Below are 12,968 nucleotides of genomic sequence, written 5' to 3'. Positions count from 1 at the left end.
CAAATTCCACCTGTCACCCAGGAAGACAGCCGGTGATGGCTCAAGTCCTTGGGGCCCTGCCACCCATGTGGATGGAGCCCCAGGATCCCGGCTTTGGCCTGGCCTCACCCCAGCTGTTGCAGGCTTTTGGGGAATGAGCCAGCAGATGAGCGATTTCTGTCCCTGTTTCTCTGCCTTTCAAATAAGCAATTTAAAACAAAAATTAAGATGTATTTCTTTTTGGTTGGAAAGGCAGATTTACAGAGAGGAGAGACAGAGAGAAAGACCTTCTGTCCTCTGGTTCACTCCCCAAGTGGCTGTAAAGGCCAGAGCTGAGGTGATCCGAAGCCAGGAGCCAAGAGCTTCTTCCGGGTCTCCGATGAAGGTGCAGGATCACAAGGCTTTGGACCATCCTCTTCCGACTTTCCCAGAGCACAAGCAAGGAGCTGGATGGGAAGTGGAGCAGCTGGGACATGAACCAGTGCCCATATGGGATCCTGGTGCTTGCAGGGAAAGGACTTTAGCCACCAGGCTACCACAATAGGTCCAATTTTTTTCTTTCTTTTAAAGAGGTATTCAGAATACAGCTGAGAACTCATTCATTAGGGCACCCTATGTTGCTTAGCACAAGTCCCAGGGCCCTTCCGGTCCCCGCAGGCCCTGTCAGAGGCACCTTCAGTGGTCTGGCTCCTTGGCCCGCTCCTTCTGCTATCCCTTCCCCATCAGTCAGGATTCATCAGGACCCTCCTGCCTCAGGCCCTTTGCACCTGCCATGCCCTCTGCTGAGATGCTGTCTTCCCTGAATGTTGTCATAGTGTCATTCACCTCCATCAGCCTTTAATGCTGTGTCACTTCCTCCATGATGCCCTCCCCAACTACAGTTCTTTGATTTTTCCAAACATCCACTGCTGAATTTGTCTCCTTAAGTTTTCTTACCGTCCAAAATACAGTAGCTTACTCTCTGTCTTCCCCACCCCAACATACCCTCTTTAGAACATTTTGTAACTTAAACAAGTAGATCTTAAAGGGTATCATCACTTTTCCTCCATGGGTAGCCAGGATTATTTCTGCTTTTCAGATTCCCTGGGGAAGCCTGCCCCTGCCCAAGCTGCTACTTGCTGACTCCCACAAGTGCTAGGTCCCAGGGACTCACAGCCCAAGCTCGAGCAACCCCAGGAAGTGGAGGGGATCCCCCTGGGTATGGGGGATTAGGTTGGTTCCAGGGGCTGAGCTGTTGTCCCAGCCTCTGGCCAGGCCTCACAGAGGCAGAGGGGAGAGGGAGCAGGCTGGCTCTGTCCATGTCACCTACCTGGACTCTGGGTGGGGGAAGCAGCTGGGCCCTCACCCATCCCCCTGAATCTGGGATTGTGTTCCCATCCATCCTTCTGCTCCCCCAGGATCTCTTTGGGAAGTCAGACCCCTTCCTGGAGTTCTACAAGCCTGGAGACGATGGCAAGTGGATGCTGGTACACAGGACAGAGGTGGGTGCCTGGAGACCTGGGGGTCTCGGTGTCCCCATCTCCCACCCCTAGCAGCTCAGCATTGGGGCTGTGCAGTCCCCGGAGGACCCCCAAGGGCACATACAAGACCACAGGGATGCTCTCTGCCTTGTCAACCTCTCCCCACTGGGGCTGCTGTGGCTCCAGAGCACTGGCACCCCTGGCCCAATTCAGCGTGGCCCTCACTGTCCCTGCAGGTGATCAAGTACACGTTGGACCCTGTGTGGAAGCCCTTCACCGTGCCACTGGTGTCCCTGTGTGAGGGGGACATGGAGAAGCCCATCCAGGTGAGGACCTTTTGTCCAGCGTACAAGTTGTGCCCACCAGTCCAGTCAGGTTTCCTGAAGGTGGCTGGGCAGGGGAGCAACGTGGGGTGGGGCTGGTGTACCAGCTCTGTATGGTGTAGGAGGGCTGCAGAGCTGCTGGCCAGGAAAATGGAAAGAAGGAATGAAGGAAGGGAGGAAGAAAGGAAGGGAGGGAAGAGGAAAGGAGGAAGGGAGGGAGGAAGGAGAAAGAGTCTAGAATGGACTCAAGGCCATGGCCTTCCAGGCCATGGGTCCCAGCCCGAGACAGGTGTATATGGTATTGTGTTTCCTGCTCTGAGGATACAACTTCTATTTCTCGAGCAAACATACTTTGTCCTGGCCCTGGCAATCAGGAAGGCTTTCTGCAGGAGGCAGTTCAAGATCCCCTGAGGCCAGAATACTAATGGCAGGCACCACCCACAGGGAACGCCTGGTTGGGGGGGTCTACCCAGGTAACTGGGGGGTTAGAGATCACTGCCTGGGGGTCAGCTCTGGGGTGACGGCACTGGATTCGCTGCAGGTCACATGCTATGATTATGACAACGATGGGGGCCATGACTTCATTGGCGAGTTCCAGACCTCCGTGTCACAGATGTGCAAGGCTCGAGATGGCATCCCGGTGAGATGATCCCTGAAGCATCAGCGGGGAAGGGGTGTGGGGCTCTGAAGGCAACAGGTGCAGGCCCCACTCATGTTTTCTGCTTGCATGACATTGAGCGTGACCCTCTAAGATGCAGCTTCTCCAATCTGTCAGCTGGGGTGGGCATTAAGGGGGATGCTGCAGGCAGTGCTGAGCCCACAGCCAGCAATCAGGAGCTCTCTGGTTCCCAGGCCCTCAACCAGACCTGCCATGGAGGCATTTTTGGGTATGGACATCCATGGAGACACCCTGGAGGAGGCATACTGCCCCCTTGCCAAGCCTATGAAGGGAACTCCAGGGTGTGGGAGAGGTGCCATGCCTGAGGAAGCCCCAAGCTGAGCTCCTTCCCCATCTGTGTCACCCAGCTGGAGTTTGAGTGCATCAACCCTAAGAAGCAGAAGAAGAAAAAAAACTACAAAAATTCGGGTGTCATCATCCTGCGCTCCTGCAAGGTATGTCATGCGGGGCTGCGCGGGAGCTGTGAGCCAGGTTCGGGGCCCCAGTCTGGCAGCCAGTGAGGGCTGGCTCTACTAGGTCCTGGCTCTGTGGCCTGGGTTCTAGCTCACCAGGTCTCACCATCTACAAAATAGGGTGTTCATGAGGGTCTCATATCACACTCTTTCATGGAGGGCCCCCAGAGCAGGAAACAACCTTCTCAGTCCTCTCCTGGTTGGAAGGTGACAGAAGGCAGCTGCTGTGTGTATGAGGCATTCTAGAACTCGTTCAGAACACCGCAGGGGTAGAGGCGCTTAGGCAGGGTGCTCTGTCCTCCAAGTTGAAGCATTAGGTGACTGATGCCTGTGGGATAGCAGTGGCCAGTGGGTAAGGAGCCGGTATGTCCACTGGCTAGATAGCTGCCAGATGGGACAGGATATGAAGCCAGGGAACAGCATGGGTGGGACTATAAGAGCTGGGCTTCCAGGGCTGGCCTCAGTGGTGTGTGGACACTGCTGTCTGCCAGAGAGCAGGAACAGGATGGGGTTTCTGTGAGGTGTCAGTGGGGTCGCAAGGCAACAGGCAGAGCCCTTGGGAGCAATCAGCCCAGCAGTATGAATGCTGGCTGGGAGGACTGCCTCTCACAGCACAGAACTTGGGTTCTGGTACCAGCTCTTGACTGCAGGTTCCCACGGCAAAACAGTCCAGCAGTCATCAGGTGGTAGCTATAGTTATTGGGTCCCTGCCACCCACGTGGGAGACCCTTGGAAGGATTAGGACTCCTGCTTTGCCCTGACTGAGTCCTAGTCCCAGACATTCGTGGAGTGAATGGATAGGACCATGGATGGGATCTTACTCCCTCTCTCTCTCTCTCTGCTTCTCAGAGAAAGAAATAGAAAAAATTTAGGGGCTTGCGCCATGGCATAGTAGGCTAAACCTCTGCCCTGGTGAAGGTGCTAGCATCCCATGAAGACACAGGTTCATGTCCCAGCTGTTCCATTTCTCATTCAGTTCCCTATCAACAGTTTGGGAAAGCAGCAGAGGATGGCTGAAGTCCTTGGGTCTCTGCACTCACATGGGTAACCCAGAGGAAGCTCCTGGCTCTCAGCTGCAGACCACCTCAGCTCTGCCCATGTTGCCATTTGGGGCATGAACAAGCAGATGGAAGAGCTCTCTCTCCTTCTCTCTGTAAATCTGCCTTTCAAATAAAAATTAAATCTTTTTTTCTTAAAGTTTTAAACAGGTTCAGAATCAGAGATTAATTTCTTTAAAAATATATTTATTTCATTTTTCTAAAAGATTTATTTTATTTTTTTGGAAAGGCAGATATACAGAGAGGAGGAGAGACAGTGAGAAAGATCCTCTATCCGATGATTCACTCCCCAAGTGAGTGCAAGGGCCGATGCTATGCCGATCCGAAGCCAGGATCCAGGAACTTCTTCCAGGTCTCCCACACGGGTGCAGAGTCCCAAGGCTTTGGACTGTCCTCGACTGCTTTCCCAGGCCACAAGCAGGGAGCCGGATGGGAAGTAGAGCTACCGGAATTAGAACTGGCACCCATATGGGATCCCAGCGCGTTCAAGGTGAGGACTTTTAGCTGCTAAGCCATGCCGCCAGGCCCAAAAGTATATTTTATTTCTTTGAAAGATAGAGTTGAAGAGAGGGAAAGAGAGAGAGATCTTCCCTCTACTGGTTCACTCCCCAGATGACCAAAATGGCCAGGGCTGGGCCAGGCAGAAGCCATGTGATCAACTCTTATCTCCCACATGGGTGCAGGGGCCCAAGCATTTTAGTCATCTGCTGCTTTCCCAGGAGCATTGGCAGGGAGCTGGATCAGAAGCAGAGCAACTAGGATTCAGACTGGTACCCATATAGGATGCCAGCACTGCAGATGGCATGTTAATCCACTGAGCCACAACACAGGCTCCAAGTTCTTGCTTCTGCAGTTTGCACCATTCACATCTTTTTTCCCATAGTTTTTGGCACTTGCCTTATTATTATTTTTTAACCAGTCTTGAAAATTAATGAATTCAAACGAACTGAAGCACATCTATTTGGAAAGGAACACTTCTAAACTCGACTAAAATGGCAAAACCAGCATTCTTGGCCAGCAGGAGACAGCCAGGGTCCCAGCAAGCTGAGCCTGATAGGCCAGCATGATGAATTCAGAGAGGCGGACTTGGCCACGTGGCTTGTTCTCTCCTCGTTCAAAGGGAGGTTAGTGAGGGTCGCAGCAAGGCAAGTCCCAATGGCAGCAAATTGAGGCTTTTTCCGTGGTGTAATTGCTAGGTGTAATTACTCCAACCCTGGGGCTTGGGGGACATCATGACACATCAGTGCATGTCCCTCATCCTTTTGGAGCCGTTGTTGTGAGGGGCTTTGTTGTAGAGAGATTAAGAAGGTCAGACCTGTGCGTTTTTCCTTGGCCTCATTGTCCCTGTGGAGACTCGAACAATACAGAATCAACTCCCCTGGGGTGTCCCTGACCAGTGTGGCCAAATCCCCAACACCCACCACCTCCCCTCTACCTTCCAGATACACCGGGACTACTCCTTCCTGGACTACATCCTGGGCGGCTGCCAGCTCATGTTCACTGTAAGCCTGTCCCTGCTACCCCTGCAAGTCGCAGCAGGAAGGACTTGGGATACATTTCCCAAAGGACTTTCCTGGGGCAAGGGATATGCCTGACTGGCCCAAGTGGTGTGGTCTTGCTGGGTGGGCTTGAGTTCCTAGTGTGGCCAGCCACCAGCTGCATCTCTTCTTGGAGAAAAAGCCACCTTCTCTCTGCTGGCCACCAGGACTTCCATCAAGGCCCTCGCCTGCTGACCTGCTACCACCTTCCTCCTGGCTCATGGGGCACCAACCACACTGCTCCTGCCTGCTCGCCCCTCATTTCCATCTCTGTTCCATCTTAGGGCTGTGCATGTGTTATCCCTTCTGCTCTCTCTTCTGGGAAGCCTCCCCTGATCCTCCCCAGTCCTGGGTACCCCTTTCTTCACCCTCCCCTCTGCCCAGGTATCTTGAGGATTCCTCAGCTTGTCCCATTTGCTCTCACTCCTTGTGCAGACTGTGTCATGTCTGGGAAATGTGTTCCTTTTGCTTCTGCTCCAACCTCAGCTTGTGGCATAGTTCCTGCCTGGATATCAGGTGCTGGGTAATTAGATGCTCAACAAATGATCATGTTTGGGACCATGGCCCACAGACTGTGCCACTCATCTCAGTTTTTGGCTCTCAAGCCAGTGGTCCCAGGCCAGGGGGTGGAGTCTGTCATACTCTGCCCATCACTCCACACTGCCCAGCCACATCTCTCCCTGCCCCTAAATCCTTCTGGGGGCTGGAGGACCTTGCCAGGAGCTTGCACCAAGCACTATAACAGAGGAGATTCTGGGTGTCAGACCACCATCTCTAAACACTGGGTTTCCTGTGTCCCATCTGATTCTCTGAGTCCCTGGGGGCAGCATAGGGGAGCCAGTGGTGCATACACTGGCCTTTCATCCCACTTACAGGTCGGAATAGACTTCACAGCTTCCAATGGCAATCCCCTTGATCCTTCTTCTTTGCATTACATCAACCCCATGGGCACTAATGAGTATCTGTCGGCTATCTGGGCTGTCGGGCAGATCATCCAGGACTATGACAGGTAAGCTGGGGTCAGCCAGGGCTCCATGTATACCAGGAAGCTGTTTGTTGCAGCTGGAAAGGACCCTGAAGAATGAGTCCAGCACATGGCATACACACTGTTAGTACCCCTTCCTATGCCAGTAGCAGACATGGCTAATCAATTGCCAGATTATAACACCTGAGTCCCAGATTCAAGCTGGGATTTTTTTTCCATGCAGTATACCAAGTGCAGCCAGTAAAAAAGAGTCAGGTCAGATGACAACCCCCTCACTATTGCTACAGCCTCTCCTTTTACAGCTGGAAAAATGAAGGCCTGGGGTGGAGGTAGAGGTTTTGTCCAGAGGTACTCAGATCAGGGGAACTGGTTCCAGGGCCAGCACCTCATCGCTTGACAATCTCCCTCATGTGGGCAGCTTCTGAGGCTCTACCAGCAAGCGTGGGGCCTGTTTGCTTAGCTGTGCTCCCAAGGACCTGTGGGCCAGGGTCCAGTGGAAAGTCCATATAAGAAAGCAGTATAGAGCTTAGGCAGGTGTGGCTATCACAGATGGTGCTGACTGAGGGCTCCAGGCCAGAGAGTGGAGTGACCAGGAGGCAAGCACACTGGGAGCAAAATGGGGGACAAGTCTAGAGAGATCAGGCAAGCTCAGGACCCCTGAGTTTGCCTAGTACCCTGGAGTGAGGCAGTCTGAGGACCAGGAGCTGCACAACCCCTGGCCACAGAAGTATGGTCTGCCGAGCAGGGAAGGTGGGAGTCCTGTCTGCATGGGCAGATTGGAGTAGCATCCTTGGTGCACTCCAGAGACCCCATCTCCTGCAGCTCACTCAGCCCCTTCACTGAGCTCACTGACGGGCACTCGGCCTTCGCCAGGCCCGTGAGTACTGGACATCTGCTTTGAGCCGCCATTACCTTCCATCCCATATGGTATCCGTTAACTTCCTTCCTGGTTTCCTTGCATCTTTTGGCTCCCCAGCAGCCAGAGGCATCCTAAAACAGACAGACTGAATTCCTCCCTGGAGGTCTTATTTGAAGAGGAATACGGGGAAGCAAAAAACATTGGCATTCTGGGAGGTCCATTTACACGTGAAACAAAAGCTATGGGCATTGTGGGAGCAGTTGGGATTTTTGATGGGAACTTGGAGGACAAATAGGAGTTTGCTTCAAGGAACAGACTGGGGAGAGATATTAAAGGTAGGGGCACATCAAATTTAACCCTGGCGTACAAAAGTTCTCTGTGTGTATGGGGAAGCCTAAGCAGAGTGTGGGGGGATAAGGACAGTAGGTGGGAGGAGAGACAAGATTCTCCAGCTACATGACACAGGACCTTGAACGTCAAATCAGGCTCCTCAGAGCTATAAACAACAGGTTGATAAACAGTAATTCCACTTCCATCAAGAAGAATCTAGAAGCAGCAGCCGGACTAATTAGTTGGCAGTATTGCTGTTGATTAGTCATGTCTGCCCTGGCTGTTGAGGCGGTCAGGATACCTGATGGTCATAGGCGGGTGTAGGCTTCGGGGGGGAAAAACTGCAGAACCAGCATTTCCTGGGGGTAGTGAGTTTTTTACTGTCCTGGGTCAGGGCCTGGAAGGCTGGACGTGGATGAGGAGAGGTCTCTAGGGAGAGTCACCAGGGTTTTTCCTCTGTCTCTGCCCAGTGACAAGATGTTTCCGGCACTAGGATTTGGGGCCCAGCTGCCCCCCGACTGGAAGGTGAGTGAATTCCTATGTGGGGCTGAGGTGGGGCTTGTGCCAAGGTTTCTGCTTGGCAGAAGTCTTGGGTGGGGACCCTGTGCCTGTGCTCGGCCCCGACTATACTCAATATCTCTAGCTCGAATCTCTTGCAGGAGTGGGGGCCATCCAAGGGGCCAGCACCGTATGGCCTCTGCTCCTTGAAATCCGTGCCAAGTGGGCCAGATGACAGGGTTGCCAGATTCAGCCAACAAAAATACAGAACACCTTCATGAAGCTTGAATTTCACATAAAAGCCATTTCAGTGTGCCCTAAATGTTGCATGGGACACTCATATACTATAGACTAACTGGTATATCTGAAGCTCATGTTGAACTGGACATCATGTTGGCTGGCCTGCAACGCTCAAGGTGGACAGTGGCATGCCTGTGGAAATGGGGGCTGTATGGGCCTGAGGACAAACCAAGAGGAGGGAGCCCCAACTCAGCCTGGGGGAATCAGGGAAGGCTTCCCGGAGGAGGCTAGGTGCAAGCCTAAAGGGGAAGGACAAGCAGGAGTTTGTAAGAGTGGCTAGGCTTGGTAAATGTTATGGCAGGGAACAGCCTTGTGAGAGCTTGGAAGTAGAGAAGGCGGGCAGGTCAGAGATTTGGGGAGAAGCTGGGAGCGGGTTGCCCTGGGACAGGACGGTGTAGTAGGGGGTAGCCACTAGCAGGAGGTGAGGATAGGCTTAATTTGGTGTCCCAGAGAGGAAGAACTTCAAGAGATTTTCAGGCCACACAGTTACAGGCTCCATTTTACAGAAAAAAAGCAATGAGCTCAGAGTCTCAAGGTGACTTGCCTGAGGTCATGTTCACTACCAGGGTCCTGTCTTCCAACTGGAAGAGATGGGCTCTCACACTTATTCCTGCAATCTGTCATCTCCCCAGCGGGCAGCCTGTGGAACATGAGCACCAAGGACCTGACACCTCTGGCTCAGCCAAGGCCCCTCTCATCTGCCTTGCTGGGTCACACACTGTTCCCAGAATTAGCTTCAGTCACCCATCCTCTCTGGTCCTCTCTGGGGAGGACAGTGGTCATTTAGAACATGAGGGAGGAACTGTGGCACTGGGCAGGAGAGGTGGGCATCCTGACCCCATCAGGTGTGAAGCTGGATCCTAGAGGACCCAAGCCAGGGGGGCATTCCAGGCCTGGCACAGGGATGCTGCCTGGAGGGTGGGGGCGGGGTGAACCAGGGCAGTCAGGCCCAGCACGAGCCCGTTGCTAGGACACCAGGCAGCTTTCAAAGAACTCAGGCTGAATGAGATGTTTTCTCCAGCGACAGCCTCCTTGGAGATGTCGCAGGGTAATTCAGGAGAGTGAGGCTGGGCCAGGCCAGAATGGACACGGGAAGCCGACTGCGAAAAGGCATGTTGCACTGGGCCAGCCCCTGCTGTGGGAGCTGGCCAGGCTTGGCCCCTCCTGGTGCTTCCCGCTCTTTCTTGACATGCCCCTGCTAGGGACACCTTCTTTCTGCTCATTCCCACCTCAGGGCCTTTGCGCTTGGCCATTAACCCAGCCTATTGCTGGCTCCTGCTGGCCTCCTAGCATTCCTATGTGCTCTCTGGGAGGCCTTCTCTGAGCTCACCCACTCCAGGGGAGGGGGAAGGAGGGAGGGTTGGCAAGGCTTTCCTCCCTGTTGGGGCACTATCATTTGCCTGCAATCTCTTGGTGGTGGTGTGGGGGAGTGGCTGGGCTTCCTTCTCCCTGGGGGCCACAGGGCCAAGTACACAGTAGCTGTTGACAGACAGAACTTGGGACATGGCCCACCCAGTGCCTTGGGCAAGCACAGGGGTTGGTTCTTGGCTGGGCCAGGTTGCTCTCTGCTTGAGCCAGCCAGAGTGGGGGTGGGGGGATTGCAGGTGTTGGCACTAGCACTGGAGCTGGCAGCAGAGAAATAGCCTCAGTCCCTGGGTCGGGTATAGGGTGGCCTTGCTTCCCAGCACAGTTGCCGCCTGTTGATGTGGGGAAAGCCTCGGAGGTCCCCTCATGGTGTTCCACCATGCCGTGGCTGACAGTAGTGTTCCTTGGCACCTGCTGGCCCCCTCAGGAACTCTTGGCGGGGCAGGGGTCATAGGCAGGAGACTGGGGTGTGGCAGGGGGAGAGGGGAGATATGGGCAAGCTTGATGTCCTCTGAACCCGGGGTGGGGGTTCAGAACTCAGTCTGGCACTGGGCGGAGGCTTCCAGGCCAGCATTGTCTCTGCATTTCAGGTCTCCCACGAGTTTGCCATCAACTTCAACCCTACCAACCCCTTCTGTTCAGGTGAGCGTCCCCCGCCACCCTCCTGCACCTGCCCCAGGCCTGGGAAGAGGAAGAACCCAGGGAATAGGCTCTTGCCCCTTTCTCCCTCCCCAGCACGCTTACTCGGCATGACAGATGGAAACAAGCTGGAGTTTGGAGTCAGGCAGTACCTAGTTTGAGGACAGCATCTTGCTCCTTCCTGGCTGTGCGACCTTGGAGAGATCTCTGCCCCTCTCTGAATCTTTGCCTCCTCACCTTACCCAGACAGGAGTGAGACTTGCTTAGCCCTGTCTCTCCCCTCACTCCCCACCACTGTACACCCCAGGCAGTCAGGTGACAAGGACAGGACACCCTGCGTGAGCCTGCAAGTGAGGATGCACCCAGTCACATCTGCTCTCCCCTCCTATGCTCTCGCCTCCCTGCCTGCCTCAGAGGGTTGGCCCAGCTCTCCAGCCAAGAATTAGGGTTTCACGGTGAGGCAGCAGGCAAGGTAGAGACTGGGGAGTGTGGTGGTCAGTGTCATGCTCACCCCATCCCAGGCCTAAGAGAATTCCAGAATCTCCCAGTTGAGAAACATGGAGGAGGACAGAGGGAATCTAGGAATGGAAGGAAGGTGGGGCTGGTCCCTATAACAGGAGACCTTGCCACCTGGGACTTGGCTTGGGTGGGCAGAGCACCTGCCTGCCCTGGGTGTCTCCACAGCCATGCCCTAAGCTGAGGCCCATCTGTGACTTGGAAAGCGTGAGCTGGCCATATCTGCTGCAGTCGTGGCCCTGTATTCCTGCAGAGGCTGGCTGGTGTGGGATGACTCTCTGGGGACATTTCACCCCAGATCCAGTTAGGCAGCCTCTCTGGCATTTCCAATGGTGGGATATTTGTGGGTTCAGAACAGTAGTCATTTACCAGAGTGCAGGGGTTATGTGAACATCTGCAGCCCCTCAGCCTGTGGTGTGTGCAGAAGGCAATTCCCTGGCTGGCGTCCCAGTCACTGCTAGCTTTGCAAGCCCCTTTGCCAGGCAAGGCCTTTGTCTGCTAGCCCAGCGTGCCGTAAGCTACTGACCAACAAGGATGTCGCCCCAGACTTCATGGCTAAGATGTGGTATACACAGGATTCAAACTTGGGTCTGTCTGGCTCCACCTTGAGGGCCTTTGGCTTTAAAACGTGGGCCCCAGCTGACCATGTAGGAATATTTTGGTTGAGCCTGAAAGAAGTGCTTCAGCAGGGGCAAAGGACATGATCATGGTTTAGGGGTCTGGGCTGATCTGGATTCTCTTCCTGACCCTGAGCAGGCGTGGACGGCATCGCCCAGGCATACTCGGCCTGCCTACCCCACATCCGCTTCTATGGGCCCACCAACTTCTCCCCCATTGTCAACCATGTGGCACGTTTTGCAGCCCAGGCCACACAGCAGCAGACGGCCACGGTGAGTAGGCGGCCACTAGGCACAGGCATGGATGGGTGTGCTGAGATCCTGCTTTCCTGACACCAGGGAGGGGCTGTCTGCCTATCCCACCCACCAGAGGGGCCTGGCTCTTGATCTTGCTTGAGACCCTGTCTTCTCTGGGCCTCAGTTTACACTACAGGTATGATGAAGGGGTTGGAGCAGGTTGATAGATCCTGAGTTCCTGGGAGCTCAGGCCTGAGAAAGCTGTTATGCTCCTACTTAGGCGGAAGCAGGGCTCTAATGGGTGGGATACATCTTGCAAGTGAGGGTGCTTGCTACTCCCGGGACAGGTGGGAACTGGCAGATGGGGATCCCTGGGGCCTTCCGCCGACCTTTCTGAGCTACCTGGCTCCAAGCAGAGCAGCCTCTCACGCTGAAGGCTGCAGAACTATCTGGCCCTTGCCTGGTGCTCAGTCACAAGGCTAGTGGCTGGCCCGAGGCTGCCAAGGCTACTGTGTGCATGGCATCTGGAACATATGGCACATAGCTTTGCAGGGCTCCTGCATTCCCAGTGCTCCTAGCTGCCACCCATCCCCCATGGTGTCAGGGCCAGACACCCGAGTTGGGACCACCAGGGTTACCTTGCCTGCCTTTGCCCACAACATGCCATTGTGTAACAGGAGGTCAGGAGTCTTCTCTGAGTACCACTGCCTCTACTTTGGCAACTTTGCTAAGGTCCCTTCCACCTTCTGACCTTACAAGTAGGGCTTTCTGGCCCCTGCCTCCAGGCCTTGTTTCACAAGCTCAGATTGTGGCTGGAAATCCAGTACCTAGCCCTTTTGGTCTGGTGAAACACATGGAGGTCTGATCCGGGGCTGAAACGTAAGCCATTCCCTCCTGACCAACATTCATGGGCAGCCCTGGATAAGCCTCTGCCCGATCCTGGGCTTTCACTTCATTGAGAAAAAGAGTTGCAAAAGTTCCTTCTATAATGTCCTTTTCACTCAAATATCCTGGACTTGGCCACCTCCCTATTGCCAGAGCCACCACTGTTTCTCTCTGGACATGGTAGGCACCCCTCGGGTCCATTCCAGCCCCTCCTCATCCCAAGCCCTCCACAAACTCGTCCATTTCCT

At 54.4% G+C, this 12,968-nt stretch overlaps 1 protein-coding gene across 2 annotated transcripts in view; it reads left to right on the top strand.

The window, feature by feature from the left end:
• Positions 1–12,968, top strand: part of CPNE2 (copine 2) — a 41,157-nt gene that overhangs the window by 19,254 nt on the left and 8,935 nt on the right. For both annotated transcript variants that reach the window (XM_004583878.3, XM_058675188.1), the window contains exons 6-14: positions 1,377–1,460; positions 1,676–1,765; positions 2,304–2,402; positions 2,789–2,875; positions 5,394–5,453; positions 6,365–6,498; positions 8,134–8,188; positions 10,417–10,468; positions 11,738–11,871. In XM_004583878.3, coding sequence (XP_004583935.2) covers positions 1,377–1,460; positions 1,676–1,765; positions 2,304–2,402; positions 2,789–2,875; positions 5,394–5,453; positions 6,365–6,498; positions 8,134–8,188; positions 10,417–10,468; positions 11,738–11,871 — 795 coding nt within the window. The remainder of the gene's footprint in view (positions 1–1,376; positions 1,461–1,675; positions 1,766–2,303; positions 2,403–2,788; positions 2,876–5,393; positions 5,454–6,364; positions 6,499–8,133; positions 8,189–10,416; positions 10,469–11,737; positions 11,872–12,968) is intronic.

Source organism: Ochotona princeps, chromosome 16 (genome assembly GCF_030435755.1).
Source record: "Ochotona princeps isolate mOchPri1 chromosome 16, mOchPri1.hap1, whole genome shotgun sequence".
Classification (NCBI taxonomy): domain Eukaryota; kingdom Metazoa; phylum Chordata; class Mammalia; order Lagomorpha; family Ochotonidae; genus Ochotona; species Ochotona princeps.
The sequence above is the reverse complement of the archived record's forward strand: the minus strand, read 5'-3'. Positions and strand labels throughout refer to the sequence as shown.